This window comes from Amblyomma americanum, chromosome 6 (genome assembly GCF_052857255.1).
Source record: "Amblyomma americanum isolate KBUSLIRL-KWMA chromosome 6, ASM5285725v1, whole genome shotgun sequence".
NCBI lineage: Eukaryota > Metazoa > Arthropoda > Arachnida > Ixodida > Ixodidae > Amblyomma > Amblyomma americanum.
Window position 1 is genome coordinate 113,652,640 of NC_135502.1, and position 27,738 is coordinate 113,680,377.

The window sequence follows — 27,738 nt, forward strand, 5'->3', positions numbered from 1 at the left end:
GGGGGGGGTGTTCGCCAGGAGCTTTTGACCGGGAGAGCTGGCGCTCCACTCTGTTGTTGCTCTCCCTTTGTTCTTTTCTGTCTTGATTGTATCACCCTTGCTACTCTAATATACATAAAGTTTTTTGTTTCACAACGAAAGTCGTCGGGATCACCCTTCGTGCAAATGCCAATCACAAGAACGGGCCGTAACGGCAACGAGACGGCCTGACCTCGCAACGATACAGATCGAAGCGAGAAGAACCTTCTAACTCCTTCGTTGTTGCCTCTTAATGTTCATAGCTTGCGCTCGTAGATGTGCCGAGGGCGTATCTAGAAGACACGGAGTGTTTGGAGATTATTTGATCTCCGCTCCTCATTTGGGCAGCTATTGCAACGTTGGAATTCACCAATGACATCGTCCCCTCACTTTTTCCTCGCCGTAGTAGCAGTCGCTATAGTTGCAATAGGCGCGCGCTGCGTTCCTGCTCGACGCATTGCGCTTGCTTAACTTTCAGGTTTGTCTGCATCATGCATGGAAGTTTAGCAAAAAAAAAAATGGGTTGCTGGAGGCCGACTGCTGCAGCAAACCCTAATCGCGAGAAGCTATTCGGAAAAGTTTTTGCAGAAAAAAAAATTACCAAAGGCACCTTTTTTCAGCTTCCGTACGTCACCAACTGTGGGCAGCTGAAGCCTTTGGACAATTTCAGCACCTTGTGCGTGGCGTTAGAAGCCGCATCATCGCGGCATCTGTAAAGGCACTGCCGTTCGGCAATAATAATTGTTTTTTTGGGGAAAGGAAATGGCGCAGTATCTCTCATATATCGTTGGACACCTGAACCGCGCCGTATGGGAAGGGATAAGAGAGGGAGTGAAAGAAGAAAGGAAGAATTAGGTGCCGTAGTGGAGGGCTCCGGAATAATTTCGACCACGTGGGGATCTTTAACGTGCACTGACATCGCACAGCACACGGGCGCCTTAGCGTTTTTCCTCCATAAAAACGCAGCCGCCGCGGTCGGGTTCGAACCCGGGAACTCCGGATCAGTAGCCGAGCGCCCTAACCACTGAGCCACCGCGGCGGGTTCCGTTCGGCAAGGCCGGATGTTCGTCAGACGTCAGACGTCAGAGCGGAGATGTTCCTGAGTTTGATGTGTCACGCGTCGCTGGCGTGCCAACCGCGATCATGCCTATCGGCCAAACATTTCCTATACACGGACGTGAGTTGGTCAAACGTTGCAGCATTCAGTTAGTTGTTTGACAGACTGTAGTGTGCTTGAAGCAAGAAAGACAACATATTTATTCAAGCACTCTTACCCCGCATTCTTTTGTGCTCTCTGCTTTTATTGCTGGATGAATATTCGCTTCCTGACGCTGTCCTTGAGCGTGTTCTCAGATTAGAGACAATGCATCGCTGACATTTTCTTGTAGATGGTTCCTGCAGCCAATCAAGGTTGAAATTAGTCTTAAAAAGTGCAGAAAGTTTTGCGGAGAATGGCAGAGACTCCCCCTAGATGATTACCGAGGATGTTTGCTGAGTTATTAGAGCGCATAAGTAGTGACGTAACACAAGTCCCACTGATGTTCGAGGCAAAATTCCTGGATTGGTCGAAACATTGTGATTAAGTTCCGCTGATGTTCGAGACGAAATTCCTGGATTGGTCGAGACATTGTGATTACATCACACTTAAAGCGTGTCACGTGGCCACAAAAGTGGCCCACCTGCAATGGTGCCACCGGGTTGTTGGCAACCTTCCCAGCATGCAGGTGGAACTTAAATTAATTCAAATGAATTAAATTCAATTGCCACCTGCCCACCGTGTACTGGGCATCAGCTGATTGTTCGAGAGATATCGACAACCTGCAGAAGAGCCATCTTCGCAAAAAATGATCCTTACGGGAGCTCGGGCAGCGCAGCATGAGTCTCATATTCCACCGGGCGGCTGTGTTTGAAACAGCCACCTCCGGGCGCACAATGGCCCATCGCTTAACAGCTGAACCACTGCGCCAGCAGTGGTATGGCTCCCCGCGATCTCCGAATTTATGAAAGAGGAGGAGAACTTGACGAGAAATTGTACTCTCATCATCATCATCATTTTCATCAGCCTGACTACACCCACTGCAGGACAAAGTCCTCTCGCATGTATCTCCAATTAATCCTATCCTTTGACAGCTGCGCCAACCCTATTCCTGGAAACTTCCTAATCTCATCCGCCCACCTAACCTTCTGCCGCCCCCTGCTGCGCTTGCAAACCTTGCCAGGTTCAGATTCCAGTGGCATCCAAAGTGAGAATAAAGCATGGAGCCCGACTACAAGTGGTTCCACCTCTCTGAGGCTGCATTGTCACCTCAAGACTGCACGATGCGTCTTCAGGCAGATGCCAGTTGCTGTACGCAAAAAAGAAACAACAACATTAGTGTCTACTGAAATAGAATTGAAACGTACAAAGATTTTAAAACACAACAGATGTGCGAACTCAGCGCAGAGTAACAAATCGTCGTCTCCGCTGTGTGCTCTGGGACTCGACGGTACCTGGCACTCACAGCGAAGATAATGCAGCGGTGGTTTTTATGAATCACCACCAATGTCAATACAGTTCCACGCTTTGACGATGCGACAATACCTTGTCGGTTAAATCGTCGCCTCGTTCCTGAAAAAAAAAATTCATTATCAGCACAAGTGCGAACTACAATTTCCCAGTGTCAAACTCTCCCTAAAAGTACGGAAGAGGCTGCCCACCATTTTGAAATTGTCCTCGTATTCGGTCTGTTTCTCGTCGTCCACTTTTGTCTGGAGCCAGTCGACCTCCGGCGGAAGCCTGTAGGTCTTGCTGGCGATTATCATCATGACCGGACGCAGCCGGTTCTGGTGGAACTGTGCGGATAGGAAGAGCCAGTTGGAACACTATTTACGCAGCGCCCAGTTTGTACGTTAATGCAGAGAAAAGAAGCGAATGCTTAGAATGAAGCGTAACCTTGGAAAATATTATCACGTAAATTGGGTCGGACACAATGTATGAAGTTGATACCTGCCACCTCGTTTCACAGTCCCGAACAAATCAAAGGTGGCTGATGATTTGAGTCTAACGTTCAAACACCGTCACCTAACTGTACTCGTCATGGGAGATAGTACTAATATCACCAATGACGAATCACACTCGTGCGGCCTGATGTTACGCTGCTCCCACTGACAAAGACGATTAACGGCCGGCATTTACGTTTGTAAGGCTTTCCACCCTAGAGGTCGGTAGTTGTCCACAAAAAACGTGTTTCGCCCCTATAAAGGCTGTTTAAAGACGGACAAGAATCATTTGATTTGTGGCAACATTGCCAAGAAATTTGGCGATTTTGGTACTCTTTTGGAGAATAAATTTGTTGCTTGAAGGGCTCATGGCGAAGCGGCAACTCCGCCAAAGGAGATCAGTGAGTAAGTAGTTGGTTCGCACAGCCAAATGGTACTTTTCTCTGAAATGACTAAACATTCACTGCTCCATAGGGCCAGAAGTCCAAAAATAACAAAGAAAGTGAGAAGAATTGGGAGAACTCCTTATTACGCAGAAGCCTCACTGTTCACAATCCAAAAGTTCAGCTTAATTAGACGTGAGCTGAGTTTTATGCGCCGACGAATGCCGTTACCAATCATGTTAACTGCCGCTCATAGACATACTTGGAGTGCTGAACTGGGTTACATTGGTCTATGGGGGTTTAACGTGCCAAAGCAACTCAAGTTATGGTAGACGCTGTAGTGGAGGGCTCCAGATAATTTCGACCACCTGGGGTTCTTTAACGTGCACTGACATCGCACATTACACGGGCCTGTAGCTGTTCGCCTCCATCGAAATGTGACCGCCACGGCCGGGATAGAACCCGTGTCTTTCGGGTCAGCAGCCGAGCACCATAACCATGCACTGAGCCACCGCGGTTGCCTTGGATGCTGAATTACTGGTTGGCTTGGGAAAATATTCGTTAGGCTGTCCTCTCGATAATCAGCGCGATGTTATGGGGCAAATTCACCAAATTCTCTCGGGGGTGAAGAGCTTCTACAAGCACATTGCACAGCGTAGGACGAAGGGCCCATTATTAGACGATCATACAACAATATGACATCTATGGCTGCATAGGTTGACCTCTTGCATTTAACAGAAGTAAATGTCGCACATCGTGCAAGCTGGGATGCTATTACTCCAGGCTATTTAATCGATAATCAGCGTTAAGCATGGCGAAGTTCGACATCACATAGAAAAAGGCATAGACAAAGTCGCATGACGACACTAGCCTGGCATATACTGCATTATGGACTATTCCCGCACAACTAAGCAAGGTGTGAGAAGGTCGTGATAATATCCTGCCGCTTCTAGAATTCTATAATAGTCAGTGCGCTGGTGACAATCAAAATATATTCAGTGAACTGAATGCCAAAAGTAACACTCATATTGTGTTCCACTTGCACCCAATTCTATTGCTACGGAAATAAATTTATGATCCGGGGCACTCAGGGTTGAAAACTCAGGACCGATAAACGGATCGTTATCCGGAGTTGCGAAGGTAAAAAACAGCAAAAAAAGGATATGCTTTGGCAGTTTGCATTACTATAGTGCTTTACAGTGTTGTACATGTGCTGTTATTCCATCCTCATGTAAAGCTATCTGGCCATGTTTTCAGCGAATAAACAATTCTAAATTCAATTAGTTTTTGATAGGCCACTTTCAGAAGTTAAATGACTGCGTTTCTAACCATTAAAATTTTTCATTTCTGAATATTTCGTAGAACAACGGATGTCGCATGTTGCTGGTAGTGGATACATCGCACGCCATGACATGAATGTCTAGTTTACAAGCGCAAGCTGTAGCACTTCTCTCTTAGCATAGTCACAAAGGGAGCTAGTTGGTACCGCATACTATTAATTGTTTTCGATTACAGCACGGACACAAGAAACTAACTTCACCGGACGGAGCGCAACTGTCAAGTGGCTTATTTATTTAATATCAAGCACAATTTTCATGTGATATCACAGATACACACTCGCACGTCCATCTAATGTCCGCCAGCCGAGACTTGCGCTTCGTCCTGTGGAGCTGTCGTTTACTCTGTCCTTGTTTTATATTTTCATGATAAAACGCGTCGCATTTAAAAAGCAACTAGCTCTCCTTTTGAGAGTCGAGCTTCTCGCACAGCTACTTGACAGCACAGGCAGAGTGGTCCTTTACCGGGAAGGTAATCTTCATCGTCTGCGGTGGCAGGTAGGCTGGAGCGACGAAGTATTCCTGCGTCTCGGGATCTAGGGCGATGCCATGTATCAGAATGGCGTCTTCTATGTCCGCCGTCAGGTTGAATTTCGAGCAGCGTTCCAAGTCGGGCAGAAGGAAGGATTCTAGCCGCCGGCTGATTTTATCCAGGGGCCAAGTCTGGCGCGCAATGCAGACAAAGGTGGATGCTGTTAGGCTTGGCTGCAGATAGCAGCTTGTCGCTTTCTTTCTGCTGCTGCTCATCGATACGGCTGGTAACATGAGATTCGAACGTACGAACTCAGAATTGCAGGCACTCTTGCACTTACACTGCAGTCGGTGCATGCTTTCGTGAGCTATTTATATGTCATCGAGTGTAGAAAAGAGTTTTTCAGACAGCAGAGGTCTGTACAACCACTCTCTTTCGGTTAGAATATTTAAATATTGCACAACAGGGAACACGCAAACCCGGTACAATTAAACGCCGCTTGAATGAACTATACTTCAATAACGTGAGTAGTTTTTTTCGAATTGAACTAAATGCAGACGTTCATTTTAGGTGAAGTTCAGCTTATTTTGTAATTTTGCCCATATATATTTCCTTTCAAAAACAATCAAATTTAAATGGAACACACGCTTTTGAAAACATATTACGTAACGGCTTCCACTGCGTTGCTGCAGATAAAAAAAAAAAACTTCCGCGTTTCTGCCGGTTTCTATCAAGGTGGATGTTTTAGTTAAATCACCTTCAGCAAAATTCCTCACTGAAACCATATTGTAGCTAACGCAGGCTAATTTCATTTCAACGGATTGAACATTGTGCCAAACAGAAACGTGCTGCTCCTAATTGATATTGCATCCTTTTGGCAAACATGCAGATATTTTCGTTCGTAAAAGATATTTCTGTAGCTATGTTTCTTTGCAACGACGTTCTATCACTTCCAAAACTTCCGAGATTCTATATGGTCTTGAGTATGGCATTTGCAAGACTACGCAGCTGGCTTGCAGCTTCAGCAACAGCCGAACGTATTGGCTAATGCTTGTCTCAGGCTTAGGAAGAATTCGGGGAAGAACGTGTTTTCGAAAAAAAAATTAGAGAATAGTTTCAAGAACACAGGCAATAATGTTTCTATAGAAGCTTAAAACATGCGGTTTTGCCGCGCACCGGACATTCGTACCATTATATGGGGCCTAATCGCACAAACTCGTAACTTGATCAGTTTACGAATTAATTTTCCAATGGAGAACACAAAAGTTCAGCATGAAATTAGTGCGTTTTGTGAAATGTGCCGAGGTCAACATACATGCTTCGGCAATAGGCAGTCCATATTCCAGTGCTGTAAAAAAGGCACCTTTAGAGAAGCATTTGGACGCATGAAATTTACCTGATATTTCGGGTGTGTCTGTAGCACCATGAAGCCAATGATTCTGGCAATGTAGGACCAGATCTGGTATAGAAGGCTTGGAGGCCGAGTGAAGATTTGAATGGCGTCGATGACGCGATCCCTCGGAACCACGTACGCCTGCAAAGCCGTGGCGATTTGGTGATCTTACAGAAGACCAAAAGACAGAAGGCCAACAATTTGCAGGAGTTCTCCATGAGGATTGGGAGGATTGGTCGCAAGGTAAGACTGACTACTCTCTGCCCATAAGGCCCCTCTTCTCTCCTGCTCCCCACCCCCTAACAAAAAATTGGGGTCAAGGCGGGTTAAGTTCTTTAAGTAGTGTTCTCACATTTATCTGCGTCTCGGCGACCACTCGGGTGATGGACGGCTCCTCGGTGACGAGTCCTAAGACGCCGAGGCAAGCGGGTGCGCTCACGTAGTCCAGGAAGTAGCCCTCGTTGTAGAAGAACAGGTGCGACGCCGAGTTGGGAAGCGACCCGTCGCCAGGGTTCTCGAACTCGCCTTCGATCTGTACGCAGCCATTAGATCGATCAATGCATCAATCATCTGCAATCCATTCAGTGCACTGTGCTTTCGTCCTCTGGGCCTCACCTTATAAGGCTACTGTACAGAGACGCGAGCGGCGCTTCTGATGTATGTGCCTACCTTCAGGATCCCGGAGTAGGTGAGCAAGATTGGGTTTTCTTGCCCTCGCTCCACGATGACGTCATCGGGAGAGAAGACGACGGGACGGATTTGTATCTGGTGGGAGGGTGAGTCACGCATTCAATCACTCCTTGGCTCAAGGCTGTCTAGTTCATGATTGAACGGCGCGAAAGAAACGTTGACCAAGAAGAAACACGTACACACACACAGTCAACGTTTCTTTCGCGCAGTTCAATCATGAACGAAATCCACCAACTAGCCCGCCTCAAAACCCTTCTTGAGGCTGTCTAGAACGGCTGAGAATATCGCCCGCTGTTTAGACATCTGACGCCCATGCGTGCAGTCAGCAAAACGCGGTAACTGACGGTTTTCGGGTTCGTCGAATTTTCTCTTTCGATTTATTTTTTGTCATGACTTCAGGCCCTGTTTAATGAGAGTGCGGCATGAGTATACATGTACAGTATTTGTGAACAATCATGACTGTTTGCACACACAGGCGCACTTAGTGACTTGGATGTATAAAATAACTGCGAAAATTTTGCTGCAAGCCGAAATTTTTTTTTTAACGCGACCGCGTTAAGGAGCTCGTGTCGCAGAAAAGCCGGTGTTGGCGTTGTTGGCGTGGTAACAAGAAAACCTCCAGATAAAAAAAAACTTTTGGAGATACGGGGAATCGAACCAAGGCCTTTCAGACTGCGAGGTGAGTGCGCGCAAAACACGCTACGAGCACGATACAAAAGCGTTGGTTCGAACTGAATAAAAGTGGATCTAGTGAAAGCGTTGTGGTGTTTGTCTTCGTGAAGTGTCTTTGACTACTGTTGCGTACATGAGTAATATCCTGGCAGCGCTGCAACAACTGTCGCGTTCCACTCTTGAAGGCGAAGCTTAAACGTCCCCCCCAATTTTTTTCTCATGACGCCAAAAGCACCACTGCGCAGTAAGAAAAACCTGAAGTTGGAAAAAATACAGTGAATATTCTCATTGGGGCTGCATAGAAGGACTACATAAGCGTATACGATCCCATTAATCATTCATTACATTAGAAACATTAAGTTAGCAGTATGAGGGTGAACTTTTTAAGCTAGAAAATATTAAATACTTTCTTCGTAAACTGGCTTGGTCTGGTTTATGGGCGTTTAACGTCCCGAATCGGCTGAGGCTATGAAAGATACCGTAGTAAAGGGCGCAATAAATTTTGACCACCTGCGGTTATTTAGCCTGCACTGACATCGCACAGTACACGGGCCTCCAGAATTTCGCCTCCATCGAAATTCGACCGCCGCGGCCGGAATCGAACCCGCGTATTTCAGGTCAGCAGCCGAGAGCCATAAGGATTGATGAGCCACAGCGGCGGCTATTCCTCATAACCTAAGCGTCAAAAGGCTGCGCTGTGACCAAGGCGTGTACCAAGTGTGCATCTGTGCATATGAATGAAAAGAGTTGGAATCTGTCCAAAGTAAATGTCTGGCATATAGCTAGCAGGGAAAGCAAACAAAGTTTGTACTTCTGCCCACGTCGGAATTAGCACGCCGAATAGATTCCTTGCGACCCCTCCAGTTCAACAACCTACACTGGCCAAGGTGCTCGAATGATAGTTGTGTTTTTCCTAGTCTGGGCACATAAAGGAAGGACGCTTACGGCGAGGAACTGCCGCACGCTGTCGGAGTCGATCCAGGGGATGACACGCAGCATGGCAATCGGCTTGTAGCTGGTCGGAAGGCTGCAAGGGCCGCCGATGACGCGCATGCGGCGCGCCTTCAGCGCCTGCGAAGCCGGTGGAGGTGCACTGTGTGAACTCCCTATACGGACGACGTAAAGCGGTGTGCCTGCGTCTTGTGTTTAGCGGAGTAACTGGGAGGACATGCAGTGACGCGCCATTTTCAGGTTAATTTTTGACCCACCCTTGCGCATTCACTCGTTACGCCTGAATGATTCTGACTGCATTGGTAGAAAATTGATACTCTCTTAATGGGAGAGGCCACTTCTCTTGCAAAGAACTATATTATCCAAAATACAACCATTAAGAACTTGGTGCGTCTTACAGCGGTGCATCGATACTCGGATTATTGCCACTGGCACCAAAACCTGTTATATATGACATCAGTCACATACAGCTGGAAGACACAGCCTAAAATCAAATCTTGTCCCTCTTTTATCCCTTTCCTTATGGCGCGGCTCAGGTGTCCGCCGATATATGAGACAGATACTGCGTCATTTACTTTCCCCAAAAGCCAATTTTCTTTTCATTTAATTTTCTCTGTTGATGCTTTTTCATTTGATAAGCCTGAATACCATGTGAAATCAGCGGTATTGCTCTTTCGGCTCGACTGAAATCGCGGGAATAGCGGTCCCAGTAGAAACTGGTCTTCTTCTCCGCGCCTTTTTAGCTAACTAGACAGTCGATCTGCCCTCACCGCTGGTAGATATTCATTAAGCACACTGCACTTGCAATCATCGCAACTTTTCTATTGTCTAAGTAATTTTTGAACGCTTGTGTTTCGTTCAGAGCAGTGATCCGGCAATAGGCAGTGTGGCTGTAAATGACATAATAACGCGTGCAGTAGTGGCCTCACCATGCAGAGCTCCTGAGCAGCTTCGGCGTCGAGCAGTCCTTCAGACTGGTGATCCTGGATGTTCCTGGTCACGTCGTCCAAGATAGTCGTGCTCGCCTGGCGACTACGAAAAGCCACCATCACGCCCGGGAACCGAGACTGAAAGGGAGAGAATTTCGTGGGAAGAAATATCTAGATGGTGCAATTAACAAGCATCCTAATAATCGACCATCGAACGTCAGCACATCAGTCACCCTTTGGACTGGGCCGTGCATAACATGGCTAGTCTAAAGAAGGGCAGAATGAGGGAGAAAGGATTATTTCGACGTTCTTCAACATAGACCACAGAACGTCTAACGCAGACGCTCCAGCGTTTAAACACAGCTAGAATCCTGGAAGAAGAAAAGTTTTCCGGTTGACCCCAGAGCCACCTATGCGCCGTTGCTCTCAACTCATCGACCTCGCTGAACTTCGTCAGCCACTGCTAAAACTCTGCTTTTAAATTTTCTGTGCAGCTCGTAAGCAGGCTAATGTAGCGGACAGACGCCCACATACTGTTCCTTAACTCCTCCATGAGTATCAATTGGCTTTTCAGATTAATTTGTCAAAAAGCGAACCACCGCATAATCGGCACACTACCAAGCAGGTGGCCGCTTTCTGTACTTAATCTGGTTATGCTTCTCCCGACGCATTGTCCAGCCCGGCTGTAGGAAAGATCATATCCAGAGTGGAACCGTGTGTTGCACGATCGCAATGTTATTGCCATTTTAAAGTCATTTTCTGACTCGCTCTCGTATCCAATAAGTCATTACACTTTGGTTCACGTAGAATACGTTAATATATTTTCAACAATGTAGTGCACGTTAAGAACCCCAGATTGGTCGAAATTTCCGGAGTCCTTCATTACGGCGTCCCTCATAGCCTTACTGGCTTTGGAATGTTAAAACCCCATGCACATACATTTTTGACACTCGCTCTGAAATGGGCTCTAAAGTAGCATTCAGTAATTAAAGAGCGCGTGGTTTTGGGGGAAAACCAACTTGAATCCCGTCTATAGACTGCGCACGTGATGAATTCTGCCAGTTCTGCCCAAGGTACGCGCGTCAGCGACGAAGCCGCCACAACGCCCCGTAGGAGCCCCCCGTCGCGCACCTGAATCTCGACGAGCCTTCGCAGCACGAGCAGGCGATTCAGCGTGGCTCGGCCGCGGATCTCGGCAACGGTGTTGTTGTTGCTGACGAACTTCCAGACGTTCTGCTGCACTTCCTCCTCGCCGGTGACGATGGCGTGGCCGATCTGGTACGCGTCGTAGATCTTGGCGTCCAGGTAGCGATGCACGTAGTCGGCCACACGCTCCAGTACGCGCTGTCGAAATGCAAGGAGGGAAAGAGGACAGGCCTGGAAAGCATGCTCGAGGCGAAGTGGAGTTCGTTTTGACGAAAATTCTCATTTCATCAAAGGTACTCATTTCTGGCACCCCTTGGCAACAGAAAGTCGGAAAGGAAATGGTGAAAACGGTAGTTGATAACTGTAGTGACAGGCCAGGAAATGATGACTGCAGGAAGAAATGACAACGTAGCGCGGTTTCTAACCAAGACACGGACGTTGACGCCAAAAGTGTATTATTATGAGCAATATGAGCAGGAACACAGGAGCGCGTGCCCGGTAGCCTCGAACTTTACTTGTAGCTATACGTGGAGGCCGCTTTCAGAAACAAAGCGGGAAGGGAGATGCGTTCTTACTTCTATCAGAAGCGGGCAACCCAGCAGAACCCTTTCCACTGTGTTGAGAAAAGCGGCCGCCGTGCGTCGCCACACGGAGTGTTTAGGGCTATCGGGCACTCGCTCCCGTTTTCCTGCTCATATTGCTCATGACAGCACACCGAGAATCCTGTATTGCTGCAGCAGCATAATTCGTTCTGATACGGTCTGCGCGTACCTACTATGCAAATTCTCAATTAAGGAGAGTTCGATTTCCCGCGGTGCCTGGGCAATTCAAGTGCCTACTGACCGGTCAGCTAGCTTCACAGTCATGCCGGCGTTGGCAGTTCAGGGATGAGTTGCTTGCTACGTTTGACTGTCATGTGGCACAGCTGAACACTAGCACGCCACTTCAGTCTGGACAATCCAACAATGCAAGTGCGGCCTTTTAGCAGTGCCTAGTGATAACTTCACGCAACCAGCATATGGCCAGTGCGCTAATTAATGCCGACATGACTGTGAAACTAGGCAACCTGTATGCAAACGATCTGTTGGTGCTTGTGCCAAGCTTGAGACTGGGTTGAAAATAAAAATAAAAATTCATGCTTGCCTGTAGCTTCGTTATGGTGACAATTCCGCTAGTAATTCCAGTTGTCTTTGCGATATTGTGTGAATGGAAAGTTTAGGTATTGATGGAAAGCCAACCGCACAAGAAAATGTGATATCACAGCCACCCTTTTTTCCTATGTACAGATCCATCGCACGAGCTGAACCCCTTGTGTCATAAGCAAAGCTTTCATCTCGTCCTCTCGCGCCTTTCCGCGCTAGTGGCCATCTCCATGTTCTTCCACGAAACACAAACTGGCCCGTCTGTCTGTGCTTGCGAATGGTTGTAGTGTGGACAGCTGACCTAACGCGTGTTGTTACTGTGTCTATTAGGCTGCATGTGTATGTGTCGAAATAGCATTCTATGACGGAACATTTCTGAAGACTAACGCGACTGAATATTCACGTTTGCGACGGCTGAATTCAAGAAAGATGTGCTGCTGGCCGGCATGGATGACATTTATTTTTCTTAGGAAAGCAGCGCTCGCGGACGACGAACAAAGACAAGAAGTGGGCTGAACGCTGGACATTTGCAAGAAATGGACACAGCTGCACGGTGCAGCTGTGTACATATCGTGTCCGTGACCTTGTCTGTCGTCCGTCAGTGCTGCTTTTCCAAGGCTGAATTCTTACTTAAGCTGCAGCCCCACGCTGTTCGTCCGTCTGCTTCGCACAGCGTTGCACCTGCGCCCAGGCACAACTTTTTATTCCAGTGGGCGAAGATAGTTAGATAGATAGATAGAAGATAGATAGATAGAAAGACCTGTTGCCTTTCAGGTCAGCACATTCCAAGACTGTTAAACGGGCTATCGGAACGTATTGCTTGCAGGGCGCCTTGTCTAAGTCTTGCGCTCACCTGGTGCACGAAAGCCTCAATAATCAGGTAATTAGGATGACGAAGGCTGGTTTTCCTGCTTCAATCATTGTTGCAGTGGCAGAGAAGCTTCTGCGCAAACTGAAAGATAGGACGTGCCGGGATAGTGGCCGTTCTAAGGAAATGAGGCGAGCGGTTCTACCGTATATTCACAGAATTTCCCACAACTTGAAGAACGTGCGAAACGCTACGGCGTGCCGGTAGTCTTTACCGCCCCATGCAAGTTGGCCTCATTGTGCCCTCAGGTCATGTCCGGAGGGAAGAGGAAAGCGGACTGCGAGAAGCGTCATGCCACTCGTTTTGTCAGGTGCCAGACGGGTGTCGTATACCAGATTCCCCTCACCTGTGGCAGGGTATACATCGGTCAGACAGGCCGATGTCTGAATGAGCGCTTAAGGGAACACCAGCGTTCCATGAAATCAGGGACAGGGTCGAATTTACCCCTGCATTGTGGCGCATGCCCGGATGCTACGCGCAATAACCCTTGCCTGCCTTTGCTGACAGATACAAAAGTTTTGAGGAGGAGCCGTGACCAGGTGGCGCGTGAGTTGGCGGAGGGGTTTTGTATCAAACAGAAGAATAAAGATTGCGTAAGTGACCCTTCTATCAAACTGTATCAGAATGAAGACAAGTTTTTGGTTTCCACATGTGTGTGATGTGACAGTTTGAAACTATTAAAGGAGTGTCGTGTTGTCAATAAAGTTAGTCGCGAGTCTGCGCCTGTTGTGTTATCTTCTTGTCCTTGTCTTTTTGTGCGCAGTACCCCCCCCCCCCCCCCCCCCACCCCTTCTCTTGTATTTACCAAGATAGTTGCCATTCGTATCCTGTACAACGATTTTCCGGGAAAGGAGGTGCGTGTTTTTATTCTATTCGTTATCGTGCTGAGACATGCGTCTATGCGCTCGTTCTTTAACGTGTCGGTCGCGCTGCTAGTTTACTGTTATCGCAGCATGCCGGCCTCCGACGACAATAGCGGTATTTTCTGCTCCAGCTAAAACCTTACAGCTCGCAGTCGCCAGTGAATTAGCTGCTAAGATCAACCAGCGAAAATCTCCTCGCAACTTATTGGCTGCCTTTCATCGTTCGCATCGTGGCCGATGCACAGGAGAGGAGACGGGACACCCACCTCGGCGTACTTCGCGGCGTGCAGGAAGCGCAGGGAGACGGCGCCGATGAAGCACACGATGAGCGCGCTGTTGGCCAGGTCGTTCTGCTGCATGAGGAAGAGGCCGCACTGCATGGTGAAGATGAACATGCACGAGGCCACCAGCACCAGGTCCAACCGATTGTAGTTGTCCATGTTCACGATGCGCTGGCCGTACGCCGATATCTGAAAATGCAGAGGGAGCGGCAGTGCCCAGCGCGGTTAATCTGACGAAAGACCTTAACTCCGGGGGCTTCCACTTTTAGATTGTCCTCAAACGCTCTCGAGAAAGCTACACCGGGATATAAACTCTTGTGAAGAGCAACAAACTGAAGAAAAAATAAATTCTTCTAGATGGATTAGTGATTTGTACTTGTATGTGTATCCGTACAGGTACAGGCGCGGAGATAAATTAACGGAGCACTCCATTCCGTTCTAATTGAAATCTCGCCTTTCCTGTAGGACATCAGCAAACATTATCTGTTCATGAGAAAGCGAACTATCGTCTACTACTAGCCTTCACATACCACGGTTGCCAATCTCAATTACGAAGCGAGTGAAAAATGATAGAAGGCAGCAGCGTGCTCCGTTTACTTTTGGCTGCGCCTGTACAGTACAAAGTGTAACACATACCGGGACTAAAGTGAAGAAGCAGTCTATTGCTCTTGTAAAGTGGAGAAAACAGCAGTGAAAGCAACATCACTCTTTATTCGCTAAAAAAAAAATGGGAAAAGAAACGCCAAATTGCGGAGTATCAACGAGTATAGAATGGAATGCAATAATTTTAATTATCTATTTACAGCTTTCAGCGGCTAACAGAGGTCTTCATGTTTTACTGAAGTCTCCGTCGTCTTGAGTGGTCGGCGCCCCTATTCCAGAGCACCGCTGAGCCTGGCCACTTTGAGAGCGTGCTGCACCAATCCTTTTTGGAGTGTGAGCACGCCGCTGATGAGCAGGCCCTCCCAAAGTTCCGCACTGGGTGTTTCTTTGTGGAAAGAGAAGTTATTTCTGCACTCCCATGTGATGTGATATAGTGTTGGGATGGCCCCACACCATGGGCATGTGTCCCTGTATTGAGTGGGAAACATTTTATCTAGGATGTGTAGATTTGATAATGTTCCTGTCTGCAGCCTTCGCCAGCCGACTGCTTCATGTTGTGCCAAAGATGGGTTAGGTGGTGGATATATTATCCTTTTGCCTCTGTCAACGGTCATTGTGCGCTGTGCTCACTACTCCCCGCGGCAACTGAGGTAAGTGCGAGAGTCGTGACTGACCATGACGGTGACCTCGGTGGTGAACATGGTCAGGTAGAGGGCCTCGACGCTGATGGCGGCGATGAAGGCGCTGCTGCGAGCCGTCACCATCAGGATGCGCAGGAGTCCGGCCAGCACGAACACTATGGCCAGCGTCGAGCTGGTGACGACCGCCTCGTAGTACGAGTGCTCGAACAGCTCGACCACCCGCTCGCGCAGCGGCCTCTGGATGACGTCGACGCCGCTGTCCTCGGTGAGGCCTTCCTCGCGCGCCGTGCCCATGTTCTCCTTCTGCGGAGGGGGCAGAGACGCATGGGGTCCTGAACTGCCCGTCCTTCATGCACATCTTCCATTTCCTTAAAGAATGGGTGAAAGAGTATGTAAGTCACTGACTCACCAGCCAGATGACCCACTGCGGTATCGCCAGTATCGACCCAATGGTGTCCATGTCCAAGTATCTGAAAATGGCAGATTCCGAATTCAATGAAGACAGCATGGCGACACACGATTACTTCACAGCTGCGCAACAGTAAAGGCGTTGCATAGAAACAAATAAAGTTTACCCTCAGCCAGTGGTATAGCCAGATATATTTTTCGATGGGTGTTATACGCCACCGGTAGAAAAATAAAAAGAAACAGAGCCTGCCCCCAAACATGCATTCTCCTGCTGTAAGAAAGCCGAAGGGTCAGTTGTTTCGTTCACTGTAATAACTACATAAAAATACGAGCGCACGCAGGACACTGAAGACTTGATTCGTAAAGAACGTTTATTTTCTAAAAAAAAAAACACTCGTACGAAAAATCGCGGCTATTTACAATACTCTCATATAACATACAGCAACACAGAAGCCTCTGCTCTACAACAAAGTCAGCAACTGCGAACGAGTGGCATTTGTCAAAACTTCTACCCTATGCATGTGAACTTGCGCCGCCAGCCGCAGAGGCGCTTTAAAAACAGCTCTTTTACTTTCGCGATAGCTTATGATCGTTTTAGGACAAGGCAGATGGTGAAAAACTAGGGTCACTTGAAAAGGTATGTTTTATTGGGTGAACTGTGCTTACAACTAAAAGGAGAGCCATACGTCGTGCGATGACGAAGAAGAGTGGCAATTTTCTGCACTAACTTCCGCTTGCTATCAGAACAGGAACTCTTTTTGCCAACAAATGTACACACTTCTTATTTTAGTTTTTACATTTTAATATTTGATGCGGTGTGAACAGCACGGGCGAAGAAAAAGGCTGAAAGGAGGATGGCGAGGGAGAATGCACCGCTCAGAAAATTTCGGGGGGTGTTCTGACACCGAACTTCACACCCTGGCTACGCCAGTGCCTTCAACGTATAGTAGATTAAAATCAGTGCCTCCCGACTAAGATGGGCAGAAAACAGCAGAGCATTGCACGCTAAAATTGCAGTAAAGGCAGGCAGGAATAACTGATTTTATTATTGTTCTTCAAGCCACTGACAAAATTTAGGGCACAAGGTAGGCACTGTACTTCTCACTTATTACGTGGCGTATTTAAGACCTGTTTTCTCACAAAGTAATACACATAGGAGAGCGAGTTGACGGTCTTGTTGGTATTGCATGGTGTAGGAACAGCGCTAAGAACAGGACAGAAGTCAAACGTGGAAGCACAGGGTCGGGCGCTGGTCCCTGTGCTTCCGTGTTTGACTTCTGTCCTGTTCTTAGCACTGTTCCAACACCACTAATACACATAGCTCACTAGGATTTCTTTAATTCGATTCTTCGTTATTTTTTAACTGCATTAGAAAACTGCTGTAGCAAATAGTTACAGCATTGTAGTTTTACTCAAAGAATCATATGTTCCCTGTTTTTTAAAGAGAAACTCTTGGAGAAAATGATATATAGAGTAGATGTGTATAATTTTAGTTCTGAAGGTTTGCGTCTCTGCGTAGGTAAAAGTGGAAAGAAGATCAGCATTATATTTTTATTTTTCTAATTATGGGTGAAATTCTCATTCCGAAAATGCCAATTTTTGGCATTCAACATCAAAACATCAAAGGCGAAAGCATGTTTCTTTTATTACTGGCTACAAACAACATTAATTGTCTCCCTAAAAGCCGCAAGATTTTTGTGCTTATTGTCGCTTTGACTCCATGGACTGCTTTGTGATCTGTTCTGCTTGCTTCCAACAGAGGTACTTCCGCCGACAGTCCATATCACAGCAAGAATTTGGTTTTAGCTTTTTGGTGAAGAGACATAGCTAATGGAATACAACCGGACGGGCGCCAACTACCAACTCATTTATTATCTTGAAAAACCCGCTTATAACCACGTGAGAGTACACATAAAAGACAACAAACAAACGAAACGTAGAAAATGAGCAAAAAAATTTAACCGTGGGCACTGAACCATTCGAAAAGGCAATCTCTTCAGCTAGTTATACTGTCCGCTTGCTCATGCACATGGGGCCATGTTGCCTGTTCTCTCTGTTGCCTTTTTGAAAAATTCAATGCTTGCGTTTAAATCTGTTTGCTTCTTTTCTACGCTTCTTGTGTTCATTGTTTTTTTTATGAGCACTCTCGCGTGGTTATAAGCGGGGTTTTCGAGATAATTAGTCAGTTGGTAGTTGGTACCCGTCCTGTCTATTGAGTGTTCCCGTCCTTGTTTTTTCGTGCCGTTTTATTCCATAAGCTATGTTCATATCACTCAACCATATGATATACCACCGAGTTTATAGCCCAGATGCCTTCAGGACGTTTTCTAAAACCATGCTGTGATCCCTGATGAGTGGGCTATGTCGAAAGTGGCAGTTCGGAGATGAATTCTAAGAAAGACATCTTTTGGCACACATCTGCATCCTACCAAAAGTCCCTTTTCTTTTATTTTCAATTGGTTTTGCCTGCGATAACCTCTGGTTCAGTGCAGGCATCATCTCAGATTTATTTTAGACTTTTACGTATTTATTCAGAGTTTTGCAATAAATGGGTGCGCATGGGTTAAGAGGGGAAGCTGGAGAGAGGGTAGAGGCTCGCTAGTACCGAGAAGCCCAATCCCCATAGCACGCGGACGAGGATCGTCCTCTTCCATTTCCTGCCCAACCTCTGCTGCACTGCAACCACGGCCTCATGGGAACCGGTAGACGATGCTGGTTGGAGGGCCTCCTTTGAGGGGCATTCGCCGGTGCATTCTTGGCTTTTGTCCGACTATAGTCAGCACTCGCACCACTCACCGTGCTGCCTTCGTATCGATGGTAGGAGAGGGCAGCATTTTTGTTTATTTGGTAGCCCACCCTAACAGATGTATCACCGATTACTGTCCACAGAACTAATCGCGGCCGACGAACAATGGATGTGACCGGGTGCGGTTACCCTGAATTCGCCAGGCATTAACGCGTACTTTAGACTTTTACGTAATGTTGGCTTATAAAAGATGTGTTCTCTGTAAAAATGTGCCACATTTGCTGTCACGGCAGATTAATATGCTACTCTAGCTAGACTTCAGATTCCTCTTTAGTCTCCATTTATAAAGGAAGGCCTTCGACTTACACTTTCTTGTCGAATGGATACTGAAGCGCTGCAATTAGGGTCATCTTGGTCCTTTGCTGTATCATTCCTTGGCGATACTGACGGGCATAGCTGACCTGTAGCAAAAAACCATACCCAACAATTCTGGGCAAAAGCATTTCTGAAGAAGAAACCGCTTATGAACGCAATGCCTTTATATAATGCAAAGTTTCACTATAACAATCAATATATCCGTAGATAACCCGGTGGCAGCCTTGCATTTTTTTCTTTTAACCTTCTTGCTATCGTCAAAACTGTTCCCCATTGGTTTTCTATGCCAGTCATGACTGTTCGATGCGATCAATGGAAACGGTTTAAAATAAACATTTTGTTGCATATCAGAACAATGGGCCATTAAATTTAATATTTCCATTAGAGTATCTTACAATTTTTCCATTTTCAAAATTTTTGTCCAAGAATGTTAGGCATGTACAGAAGTTCGCAAAGCTTTTCAGATGGCTTTTGCGTTTGTTGATGCCAATATATAATGACAAACGTTACCTGTATTACACTGAAGCGGAAAATAATTTACTTCCTCATAATACAACGTCAGCACTCTCCGTCATGTGGTAGAAAAAAGAATGCGCAGCAGATCTCTAACCTCGACATGTTCATGAAGCTGCCAGGGCGTGTTTAGTGGCATTGAAGCTTTATTTAGTTGTTTTATTTGACTAATTTCTTGAATGATTTCGTTGTTAGGAGCCATGTATTTTACGGTAGAACACGTGAAACATAGTTTTCTTGTATAACAATAATCACGACCTTATATCTTATACCTTAGAAATTGTCTACTTAACTGACAAACTGGGTGTTTGGCGCCCTGCTGAGCTCGCATGGTGGCTCAGAATATAAATTCTGGCCAATTCTGGCCAAACACAAATCTGCAATACTGGTAACTACCATCAGTCAGCTCTCTATTCGGTGTGGGCTCTAAATAGAGGGCAATATTCTACCGGAATTCGGAGATAAAAGCGATTCTTCATTTCAGTGTTTTTTAAAATTGTGCTAGGTCAATTAAATGGCTTACAAATATCAGAAAACCGCTCACTGACCTGCTCAATCCTGAGGACGTTTTCGACTGCCAAGGTGTCGATGTGTTTGGGAGCCTTTCGAAGTCGTACGACACAGCCAGCAGTCTGCAGAGGGATTCAGGGTTACTACATGAAGGCGACAGTGCTGAAGGCTGAGACATGATATCATACACGTATAGAAATACAAGCAGTATTTTCATCTATTTGAATGAAATGGTACAGCTACTGAAGGAAGTTGAGCGACATCGCGTGTTCTGATGAAACTTCGCTGAGTGGGCGGCGATAAATCTCTATCAACATGTGGCGACGAAGTGAAGAGCTCACAAGGGCAGTCTGGAGTCGGAAGCTGGTCTCGAGTGGGTTCCGGATGAGGGTGTTGCGCGCCACCCAGCGCCAGTCTGCCAGCAGGAAGGAGTCGTCCCTCATGTAGAGGGCGCGAGCTGAGTCGGCCGCTTCCTTCAGGTGCTGGACCGCGTCGCGCATGGCGCGCAGCTCCACGTCCGACACCTCCAGCATGCCTGCGCACATGCTGTGGGTAAGGATGGGGCAGCGAGAGGAAGCCTCTCGCTGCAACTGCTGCAACTACGCCCTCTACCACGTGCATTGTATTATGTCAGCCGCTTACTTTTTGCATCTCACGTATAAAACCCTGACATTGTCGTCCATATGTATATATCTTGTACAATGCTTGTCATTGAGCGTCCTTTGTTATTTTTCTTGAATTGCTGCTGAACTGTACCCAAGGGGGCCGGGCTTCGTCAAGCTGCGCATGTGCAGCTTTTTTCCGTTGCCCCCTTTCTTCCTCTCGGAGAAAAATAAATTTGACTTTGACTTTGTACGCACCTAGGGAGCCGAGGACTACCTGCAGGAGGGTGACGTTGATGAGCTGCGTGAGGGCCATGTCGCCGACGACGTACAGGTACGACTGGAACGAATAGAAGGATCGAGTCGAGTGATAGCCAAACTGACGGTGCGATTGATATCGCCGTAAAGTCGTCACTTGTGTGCAGGAGCACGACGCAATCATTACGCATTCAGTCTAATCTAGAGGGCCCCTCTGTGTGGTGAATATCTCGTGGTTCTTGGCCTGGAATGAGCACTGCAGAGGTAATTAGACTCTTCAAGGGCACACTACGAAACAAACAGTCGGATACAATCTAAATTTCCACTGAAACTCCGCCCAAATTTACGGCTGCACATACTATCCACCAGTAAGAAGTAAATGATTAGTTTTCAACGCTTTTCTAGTTATCAAAATAATAAAAAAAAACTGATCCCAAGACAAATTATAAGTGCAAGAATACAAATTCTTATAACTTATTTATTACAATGAAACATTGAATTGTGGATTCGATTTTCTGCTCTGATTCGTTAGCGGAGTAATACAAAACGACAGCCCTAGCCTCTTGTTGCTAACATCCGCGTTTATTTAACGTTGTATTCTACTACAAAAGTTGGGTGCGTTTGAGTCTGCGCGCGCCCAGAGGAAACAATTCGCTAGAGGTTTCTGCGAAGCAGAGAACATAGCTGAAACATGGGCCTGGAGAAAGCCACGTGGGGGTCAAAAGCAGACCTTGGTGATGCTCTCCGTGTAGACGTTCTGGCTCCGAAGGAACTGAGCAGTGGCCAGGGAGCTCAGGTAGGTTCCCTTGATGCCCGCCCAGGACAACACCATTGCCTGGCGCACAGTGACCTGGTAGCCGAAGTGCCCGATCGCCGGATAGAGCAACGCCACCGCCATGCACCTGCCCTCGGGAAAAGGCCGAAGGGGCACTCAGCGGCCGAGTTTACAAAATTAAAGATCACAAGCAGCACGAAGCCGCGACCTTTCGGGAGGCTTCTGAACAAAGAAGGAGCGACAAACATCCGTGAATACGATTCCGCAGGTTACAGTCGGCATTCGACGCTCTTAGCGCACGTAAAACAGCTTCTGAAGTATAACTTTGTTTCTAGGCTCGAATATTGTGAACTGTGACGTAAAAGCATTAGGTATGTTCCTTTCGAGGTAACAGTACGGCCTCTTTTCTGTGAGGCAGTGTGAGTCATGAGTCAAGAAAGTGATTTCATTGGCACGAGAACGAGCTAAATGCATTCACCTAATGGCGCATTCGACGACGAAACAGCTCCACAAGAGTTCCCAGTCAAGGGTGGAAGCGTACTGGGTGAGGAGGAAAGCCGTGTACGAAGCCGACACGCAGGAAGCCAAAGTTTCCGTTACGTCGTACAGCAAGTCCCAATATCTGCCAAAGGAAGAGAAATGAGCAGCACAGCTGTGCGGTCTGCGGCAAGGAGAGTGGTTTATCAGCACAATTTAATTGGGTCTACCATAATACTAGTACAGCTATAGAAGATGTTTGCAGGAAGCGAACGATTAAGGGCCAGTAGCCAGGAAACGTTTGTCGCTTGAAAACTAAGGTACGCTAACAAATTTCGCGCTGGTCATGGTAACATTGCACGAGCGACCGTCCGTCCGTGAGCATGAGAAATTTTCGTTACGTGAATGATTGTTTGATAAAAAAGTTTTCCTTATGCAATATTGCTTAAGGCATTGAGAAGTCTTAGCCTGTTGCCTTTATTCGAACCTTTTTCTAACGCTACAACCCAAGCGCTGCGGACATGCTCTCTTCAGTCGAATAATAATGAAACCATTTGTGCATGGATTCAGACTAAATCCTTCGAAGCAATGCGTCGCGATATTACGCGTAGCGCCCTAAAGCAAGTGAACTTATTCCACGTCATACTTTCTAGTCTCCTTGCTGCAGATAAGTGTTCGTGGAGCTGTAGCCACAAGAAGGAAGACTGAACAGAAGGAGGCTATACACCGCGGCAGACACAGGACGGAGGGATGTGACGGCACAGGTGACGACACTGGGCGGTGTCGTCACCTCCCTCTGTCCTGTGTCTGCTGCGGTGTATAACTTCCTGATGTCTCACCAACTGGCCTACACATCTACCCTTCTGTTTAAACAGAACATTCAGCTAGGAACGAATTTTCCGGGCAACTAGTCACGGCCAAATCTGGGCCGCAGTTCTCAGCAATGCGCGCCTCTGTGAAGCGAATGGGCCTCACGGAGGATAAGCGACAAGCATGCCTCAGCTGAATGAACCCGGATGCTCACTCACTCCTCGAGGGCGCGGGCAAGTTCGGTGCAGGCGACGGACCGGTGCAGGTTGACGGCCATGGTATAGACGACGACGCCGGTGACGCCTGAGCTGCTCATGTTCTCGAGCATGTAGTAGGTGAGGTAGGTGCCGGAGACGACCACAGTGACGGCAGAGTTCCCGCCAATGACCGACATAAGGTCCAGGAGGGAGACAGTAGCCGTGCCCATTAAGAAGCCTACGGCCATCGCTGTGCCTTGGTTGTGCAGCGGAAACATCAAGTCGATGCCGACTCCTGAAGCCGCCGAAAAGCATGTGAAGTTCGCGATGAGGTCTACCAATGCATCTCCTGACTCCCAATCGGACCGGTAGGGGAAGTTGCTGCTTTACCACGACGATCATATTAGTCAGAAAGTATTTGATGGACTTAAATGGATTTGAGGTGCTCATACGTTTCGCAGAAAGCTGCAACTAGAATTTAAATAGACACCAAATTCCGCGTGGCGGCTGAACTGTGCTACTTCTGAATGGGAACACCCGGTGCTTTTGCGCACGGGTCAGCGTGCATGACAAAACATTCAAAGAAGGTTTAAAGGCAAAGAAATAACCCCCTACGCGATTTACCGAGCTTGTGTTCCTCATATGGCATACGCTAAGAACGCGAGATATTTCCAAGATTAGAGCTACTTTAAAAAATTTATCATAAATTTTACGCGCACCTTCGTGACTGTGGAAGTAGCCAAAGATGCACCACGTCAGAACCGCGTTGAAAAGCGCCTCGGATTGCACCATGGTGGTCATCACCGGGTATCGACCTGCGGGCGTAAGAGCAGCTGTTGAGAGGGGCACGCTACCCCAGATTAAATGCGCTTCGCAATTAACTTGACAAAAAAGTTCAGATGCACTTAAGAAAAAAAATAATTGGTTTTTGGGGAAAGAAAATGGCGCAGTATCTGTCTCACATATCGGCGGACACCTGAACCGCGCCGTAAGAGAAAGGATAAAGGAGGGACTGACAGAAGAAAGGAAGAGAGAGGTGCCGCAGTGGAGGGCTCCGGAATAATTTCGACCACCTGGGAATGTTTAACTTGCACTGACGTCGCACAGCACACGGACGCTTTTGCGCTTCGCCTCCATCGAAGCGCTGCCGCTGCGGTCGGGTTTGAGCCCGGGAACTCCGGATCAGTAGCAGAGTGCCCTAAACACTGAGTCACCACGGCGGGGCACTTTAGACTTCTTACGTGCTGTGAAGGCGAATAGTGTGTTACCGTGAGCGTTCGACCTAGGCGCAGGTTGCGCACTGAGAAATGAAACGAAGACGCGCCTCCGAACGCTGAATCCACGAAGGTCCGAGTGAAACACTCGGACACTCGCTTCGAATACCTGTCTCGAGCTGGCCCCCAATATGACTACGAGACCTACGCTATATGAACGAGAAATCGCGACACCACCCGCAACGATGTACGACGAACGGCTGCGTGACAATTTTAATACGAAAACTGGTTTCTAAGGAAAGGAAATGGCGCAGTAACTGTTTCGAATCTCGGTGGACACAGAACCGCGCCTTAGAGAAAAGGTAGAGTGTCTGGGAAAGCACAGAATTGAAAGTGCATATGTCGTATGTTCGAATCCCTGTAAAAAGCTACTGTTACAGCACTGTCTTAAATATGCGTCAGTGCATTCTTCCTGAACATAGGAAGCGGGCCGGAATCTGCGATAAGTGATAAGCACGCCAATGACAGCCAATTCAGACGGAGGATCTATTGATCCGTCGCATCGACGAAACAAAACAGGAATAGAAAGTAGTGAAGTCGCGTATTTCGAGGTATTCTCTGCATTTTTTTTTATTTTTCTCATTTTGCAGTCTGTCCAACTGAGTGGCGGCCGCTCACTTGAAAACGGTCAGCGCGTACGTTTCGTTCGTTTAAAACACGGTTGGGAGCGCAGGGATATGGTAGCGCATGAGCGCAGTTACGCGGTGGTTTTTTCCATATTTCGCGGACTTTCTTTCAATGCCGCAAAAGGGGCCACCTATGAGGTACTTTGCTACAGAAAAATGAATCCTTTCTTTCTTAAGCCTTTCTACAACTTAAGGAAACGCATGGGACCCTAAAGGGAATAATTTAAAATTTGCATTGTAGTGGGTTTTTCGGGCACAAAGCACAAAGCAGAGCAAAGCACAGCACAAAACGCAGAACGGCGTTCACAAACAGTCAGTGGTTCCAGCAGCACTGACCCGAACCGTGCGCTCGCCGAGAGCATTCCCGCTGAAAATGAAAGTGAAAATTGGTTTTTGGGGAAAGAAAATGGCGCAATATCTGTCTCACATATCGGCGGACACCTGAACCGCGCCGTAAAGGAAGGGATAAAGGAAGGTGTGAAAGGAGGAAGGAAGCAATAGGTGCCGTGGTGGAGGGCTCCGGAATAATTTTGACCACCTGGTGATCTTTAACGCGCAATGACATCGCACAGCACACGGGAACCTAAGCGTTTTGCCTCCATCGAAACGCGGCCGCCGCGGTCGGGTTCGAACCCGGGAACTCCGGATCAGTAGCCGAGCGCCCTAACCACTGAGCCACTGATGCGGGGGCAGTTCCGCTGCCGCGCGTGCACTTCTTCGTCGTTACAGCATAATTATTCTTAACTAATCGCCTTATTAAATGGAGTTTAAAAATACTGTCAGGAGCGCCACACCACGGGTAACAATATAGTATTGGTTTCTTGCAGCTCCTGAGACACGCTTTCTTTTTTAAACCTTGGCTCAAGTTCTGTGAAACGCCCCGTGTGTGATTGTCTGAATTGGCCGTGTTCGGCTTGCTGTGTTCGTCCTACGGCAGCTTGATGTCGCCCTAGTTTTTGTGCCATCGCTGTGATTTTTCGTACCATCTGCGAGTACACACACTAACATGCTAACACACTAACACAAGCCGCCAGCTTTTCTCGTAATAGAGGCTAGTAAGGCTTCCACCTTAATATGCAAAAAGCTTGCAACGCACTCCGCAGGAGTAAAAACGTGTATTCAGACTAACTAATTTATACGGGGCGCTCGCGTACGACAGATAACTCTTATCAGTGGTGGGTTCCCTTCCTCAACAAACAACTTTGTGGTTCTCACGAGAGATATCTTTTAATAACAGAAGTTTCCCCAGCCATGGTTTTCCATTACGGAGCGTGGTCTGAATTGTCGTGTGCCTTTTTATGTCTATGCCACTCCCGTCAGCTGTAACAATTTCAGTGCACTGTGTAACAACAAGTAGGCTATCTTCTAATCCAATACTTTGCCTGAAAGAGTTTTAAAATTTCCAAAAATGCCTCAACGTAGGTCCTTGATTTCTTGCATTTCTGTACTGTACAGCACCTAGGTTACCACTAAAAGCTTCTAAGAGTTAGTGCTATCTCGCCTTCTTTCTTATACATATACAAGGCTTATTCTGCTCCCCATCTAGCTGCGCGAAATTCTCCTAGATCTATTCCGGCTGAAGCTGCGCACAGAGCCTTTATCATTTCATTCCAATTATAGCCGTAAGTCGTGGTATTTGTATCAGCTAGTAGCTGTACACGAAGTGGATTCCTTAGTTTTACTGATAATAGCATCCAAAATCTCTTCCTCGTGGCTGTCTATATTGAGAGAAGAAATTGCGTCATTCCAGTTTTAAACGTTTGTCCTTACCGGCCACAAATCAATTACTTGGCTGCTTTGTTTTTTAATCTGAGCTGCGTCAGTATCCTGTATATTTCTCTGTGTTCCTTGTGACGTGGTAGCGTGTGCTTTCAAATGAAACCTGAACTTTTTGGAAAGTTGCTGAGTGATAAGTTTTGAATGTTCGCCATTCATCAATCACTTGCAACCTCTGCCTTTTCTGCAATCACTGCTTAAAGCTTTACTTAAATGAACACTGAGGAAAAATTGAAGTGGGCCTCTATCTATATATTACCTAAGCACTTTAACCGCTGAAAAACTACTGCCGCCGAAACGAAGGTTTTATAAGCCAGGAAATAGAAAAAAGAAAAGGAAATACAGGTGCCATCATCACCGGCGCATTTCGCAATTGAACTGCATGCGTCGACACCGAATTTTTTCGCAAATCCCGGAGGCTACGTCATACAACTATTCAGTTCAAAACGGAGGCAACCTATGTTTCGCGGGTTAAACGTCACAAGTTTAAGTTTTGAACTTTTTAAGCCATAGGTGCATAGTTTGCTGCCGGACGATGTTAACATACCCAGAGAGGGCTAGATATTTATTTTTACTCAATCAAATATTTCAATAGAGTCGCCCTCAGTGTCCCGTTAATGTTCTTATTTAGTGTGCGTAGACGTGCTTCAAATCTACAAGGCGACCTAGTCGTGAGTTCGCAAACATCCAGTTGACGAAGGGATCCACTGCCTACGAATGGAAATGAGAGAGGGAGAGCAGAGACTCGTGTCTGCAGACCTTCCTCGAAGAGCGCGTCGGTCATAGGCAGCCTCTCGACACTGGACATGTACAGGCTGAAGAGCAAGCTCTCGCGAAAGGGCCACGTGTCGTCGGCGATCTTGTTTGTCACGTACAGGGTGGAGACGGCCAGCGTGATGCCTGAAAAAAGGGGTGAAGGCACACAAGCAGCGCACTTAGGCTTTGTGACTTGGCGGCAAACACAACGCAGTCGCAAAACCCTGTTGAGCTTAGCAAGGTGGACGGTGTGCGATGTTGGTTGTT

At 47.2% G+C, this 27,738-nt stretch overlaps 1 protein-coding gene across 1 annotated transcript; it reads right to left on the reverse strand.

Moving 5' to 3' along the window:
- Positions 1–2,511: 2,511 nt before the first annotated feature.
- LOC144094936 (sperm-specific sodium:proton exchanger-like) lies at positions 2,512–27,603 on the reverse strand. The gene is made up of 21 exons (XM_077628804.1): positions 27,475–27,603; positions 23,759–23,854; positions 23,061–23,334; positions 22,034–22,177; positions 21,511–21,682; positions 20,781–20,862; positions 20,262–20,455; positions 19,959–20,042; positions 18,889–18,983; positions 15,778–15,838; positions 15,402–15,671; positions 14,110–14,313; positions 10,956–11,168; positions 9,825–9,962; positions 8,890–9,015; positions 7,252–7,347; positions 6,935–7,114; positions 6,586–6,723; positions 5,183–5,380; positions 2,716–2,850; positions 2,512–2,626 (listed from the first exon to the last, which is right to left on the reverse strand). The coding sequence occupies exons 1-21, from the start codon at positions 27,521–27,523 to the stop codon at positions 2,564–2,566; spliced, it is 3,012 nt and encodes a 1,003-aa protein (XP_077484930.1). The 5' UTR covers positions 27,524–27,603; the 3' UTR covers positions 2,512–2,563.
- Positions 27,604–27,738: the final 135 nt, after the last annotated feature.

Excerpts from the sequence above, each read along its gene's own strand:
- LOC144094936 (XM_077628804.1), bottom strand. The coding sequence starts at position 27,523 with ATGTCCAGTGTCGAGAGGCTGCCTATGACCGACGCGCTCTTCGAGGAA. Across the intron at positions 15,839-18,888 it reads TATCCATTCGACAAGAAAGT|ATACTTGGACATGGACACCA; the intron begins GTAAGTCGAAGG and ends TGCCATTTTCAG. Across the intron at positions 15,672-15,777 it reads CGCAGTGGGTCATCTGGCTG|AAGGAGAACATGGGCACGGC; the intron begins GTGAGTCAGTGA and ends CCCCCTCCGCAG.